This window comes from Sturnira hondurensis, unplaced genomic scaffold (genome assembly GCF_014824575.4).
Source record: "Sturnira hondurensis isolate 20B ecotype Veracruz unplaced genomic scaffold, ASM1482457v3 Scaffold0017082, whole genome shotgun sequence".
NCBI classification, from domain to species: domain Eukaryota; kingdom Metazoa; phylum Chordata; class Mammalia; order Chiroptera; family Phyllostomidae; genus Sturnira; species Sturnira hondurensis.
Window position 1 is genome coordinate 3,685,478 of NW_028089713.1, and position 4,018 is coordinate 3,689,495.

Sequence of the window (4,018 nt, forward strand, 5' to 3'; positions counted from 1 at the left end):
GCTTCTCAGATACGGTCAAGTTAAAGGAATTCATCATCACCAAGCACTTATTATATGAAATGTTAAAGGGATTTATTTAAGAAAAAGAAGCTCAAGCCCTTGCTGGTGTGGCTCAGTGGACTGAGCACTGGACTGCAAACTAAAGGGTTGCCAGTTTGCTTCCCAGTCAGGGCACATGCCTGGGTTGTGAGCCAGGTCCCCAGTAGGAGGCATGTGAGAGGCAACCACACATTGATGTTTCTCTCCCTCTCTTTCTCCCTCCCTTCCCCTCTCTAAAAATAAGTAAAATCTTTAAAAAAAAAGAAGCTCAAAATATGAACAGTAAAATGACAGCAAACTCACAGTTATTAACAACCACACTAAAACAAAAACAAAAGCAAACTAAGCAAACAACTAGAACAGAAACATAACCATAGAAATGAAGATCACATGGAGGGTTAACAGTAGAGGAGTGGGAGAGGGAGAAAAGGGGAAAAGGTACAGAGAATAAGTAGCATAAGTAGTAAGTAGAAAATAGATAGGGAGAGGTTAAAAATAGTATAGGAAATGTAGAAGCCAAAGAACTTATATGTATGACCCATGGACATAAACTAGAGGGGGGTAATATTAGTCAGAGGGGGTGTGCAGGATGAAGGGGAATAAAGGGGGGAAATAGGACAACTGTAATAGCATAGTCAATAAAATATATTTTAAAATGAAAAAAATTAACAAGAAAAATACAAACAGAAGTTCAATAACCTATGTACTTTTTTGGCATAAGAAAACACCCAGGAGCTACCTGCCGACATCAGTCCGGGCTGCAGCGCACCGCCGCTACGGAGTCCAAAGCAATGGCCAAGGACATCCCCGGTGAAGCAGGGCTGCACTTCGATGAGCTGGACTAGCTGCAGGTGTTGGACCCAGAGGTTACCCAGCAGACCATAGAACTCAAGGAAGAGTGCAAGGACTTTGTGGACAAAATTGGCCAATTTCAGAAAATAGTTGGTGGTTTAACTGAGCTTGTTGATCAACTTGCAAAAGAAGCAGAAAATGAGAAGATGAAAGCCATTGGTGCTCGGAATTTGCTCAAATCTATAGCAAAGCAGAGAGAAGCCCAACAGCAGCAATTCCAAGCACTAATAGCAGAAAAGAAAGTGCAGCTCGAAAGGTATTGGGTTGAATATGAAGCTTTGTGTAAAGTAGAAGCAGAACAAAATGAATTTATTGACCAATTTATTTTTCAGAAATGAACTGAAAATTTCATTTTATAGCAGGAGGGCAAAAAAACAAACCAAAACCTCTGTACCATTCCAGTGACTTTGACTAACGACCTACTGTGTCATTTGACAAGGTCCGTAAAAGAGGGCAGCGCCTCTGAAGGCAATGAAATGAATCTGGGGGGCTTATTTCAGATGCCCATGCGGATCTGGTGAACACCCAGTGACCACTATGGCCCAGGTTTCCACCTCTTGCATTCTTTGTCTGAAAAAAACAGTCTGTAAATGTTTTTTTTTTGTAAATTTATAAATCTTTGGAAGAAAAAGCAATAAATTGTTTTCAAATGGCAAGAAAGAAAGAAAGAAAGAAAGAAAGAAAGAAAAAGAAAACACCCAAACCTGTAAATAATTTGTATGAGTTTATATGAGCCAAACTGATAACATATGCTGGGGAGCAAGATCTCAAATGATCCTCAGAATGACAGTTTGCAGTTTCTTTTATGTATTTGAGTTTAAGGAGGGAATCTGAGAAAGATTACATGACATGGAAGAAAGCAAAACAGTGATTGCATTACAAAACAGTTAAAATTATGTGCTGTCTTGCACATAATGTACACTTCCCCAAAGGCCTAAGCCACCACTGTGTATACTATTTTCAATTAAAGACAAAAGAAGGATGTTGAGGAAGAGCCAATTATGGGATGTTATCAGGGAGGTTACCTTTAGAAGAAAAGCCTTAATAGGGAATAATTTAAAGGTGTGTTAACCTAGTTGCCCAGAAACAATGGACAAGGGTAGCTTAAGGAAAAGATAAATCTTTTACTAATGAAGTGATATGCCTAAGGCCTAACTACTCACCACGACCTGCCCAATGAGGAATTTAAGATCAGATCACTCTGTGAAGTTACTTTCCATAGAACCCCCACTTTTTAAAATCTATAACCTCCTATATACATGGAAGATACACAATGTTGATGTAAGAACACCAAAAACTACAGAAAAAGTTTAAAAGAATTTATTTGAACCAATTTTTTGAAAACATACCCTGAAGCAAGATATCAAGAGATTGAGAAAAATGCTCTGGAGAATGGCAGTTTTATAGTTTATTTTATATATTGCAATCAAAGGGGAGAACACAGGAAGCATTACTTGAAACCCATTGAACTCCAGTTAAACATTTCAGCTTCAGTTATAGTTGATAAGCTTAAGTAATTAATACTGGAAAGCTATTATTCCAGGAACTGAAATTCATGACCTATGTGACTCCAGAAAGCCCACAAGAAATTCAACCTTTGTGCCCCAGAGGGTCTGCAAGCAATCAAGATGGTATCTGAGCCACTGTGTTCCGCAGAGATATATCCATGACTCAGACAAAGAATTTTTCATCAGCAGATAAATAAATACTAGGAAAATCACTGTAACTCTTACCTGATTAATTAACCTTTTCCAAAACCCCTCACCTACCCTTTCTTTCTCCCTATAAAGTGGTCAGCCTGGGATTAGATGGTAAGATGCTTGTTTGTTTGTTTGTTTTAGGGCCACTTAACCTGCTATCTTCTCACATTGCTGGCATCTGAATAAAGTGCCCATAATGATTCAATCCTTGTCTCTACTTATTAGTTCTGGTAGTGACAGGCAGTTTGAATGCCCACTTTTCTAGTTTTGGTTACACCAAATTTATTGATTAATAGATTAGGAAATAGGAGAAAGCAAAGCAGAAAAATCTCAGATTGGATAAAAAGCAAATAGGAGAAACATATGCTGTTTTTACATTGGTGAATACAGAATAGTTAACACTTAACATTTACAATAAATAAAGATGCTATGTGGCCAACAAGGAAAAAATGAGGAGTCTTGTGGTTTTGTGCTCTGGTGCTGAGAAGTTTTGCCTTGGAATTGTCTGTAAAAGAAAATTACTCCGATATTTCAGAGGTATTTTATTCTAGATTCATAAGAACCATGAAGAGGGATCACTTAAGGTGAAGACAGACTTTTGTTAAGGAAGCAATAGGCCAGGAACATGACTTGTACAGTTAGGAATTTATGATCAGACTATTCTGTACGGTTACGTTAGGTCACTAAGCTTGTTAGGCCTGCCATGTAACCGCTGAGCTTGTCCAGTCTACCATGTAGCCCTTTTTTGTTCACACAAGGGAAATAGTACACTCCCCCAAAGGCCTACGCCACCACTGTGTATATTATTTTCAGCTAAAGACAAAAGAAGGATGTTGAGGAAGAGCCGATTATGGGAGGTTATCAGGAAAGGCACAGTAAAGGGTAAGATTGTTACCCAGATTTAAGAGAATTTTTCTTCTGTTTATAAAGTTCTCTTTAGTCATTTAGTGTTTTAGTCATGATTCTCATCCTGGTACCTCAAAACACCCTATAAGTGGAGATTTCCTTTATAAATGTAAATGTCTCTTGAAAAAGGATAACTTCTATTGGATTTTCAGAGTTTCTCTTGTATAAATATAAATAATTTGGGGGTGGCACATTCAACTAGCTTTCAATATTATAATATTTTCTAGTTTTATAATTTATGATTTCTAACGTATGTGTCCACTTAGTTTTCAGATTTTCATTACCACAAATAGCAAAATAATGTGTGTTTTTGTATGAAAATCTCACAGTGCCTTTTTGAAACAAGATAATTATAAATCTCATTATTGCATTATTTTAAAATTCTTTGAACACTTGGGAGGTGATAAATGTCCATTTCCTTTGATTTCTGATGTTTGTTAACCTAAAAATAAAATATTTAAGTGAGAGTCAACAAGTGTTTACCTGATATCCAAAAACTAGCTATTTGGGGAGCACAAATT

At 37.1% G+C, this 4,018-nt stretch overlaps 1 protein-coding gene across 1 annotated transcript; it reads left to right on the plus strand.

The window, feature by feature from the left end:
- Positions 1 to 775: 775 nt before the first annotated feature.
- Positions 776 to 1,363, plus strand: LOC119001657 (intraflagellar transport protein 20 homolog). Its single transcript, XM_037067108.1, is given in 1 exon segment — positions 776 to 1,363. A coding segment is annotated over 1 exon segment (399 nt). The 5' UTR covers positions 776 to 830; the 3' UTR covers positions 1,230 to 1,363.
- The last annotated feature ends 2,655 nt before the right edge of the window (positions 1,364 to 4,018 follow it).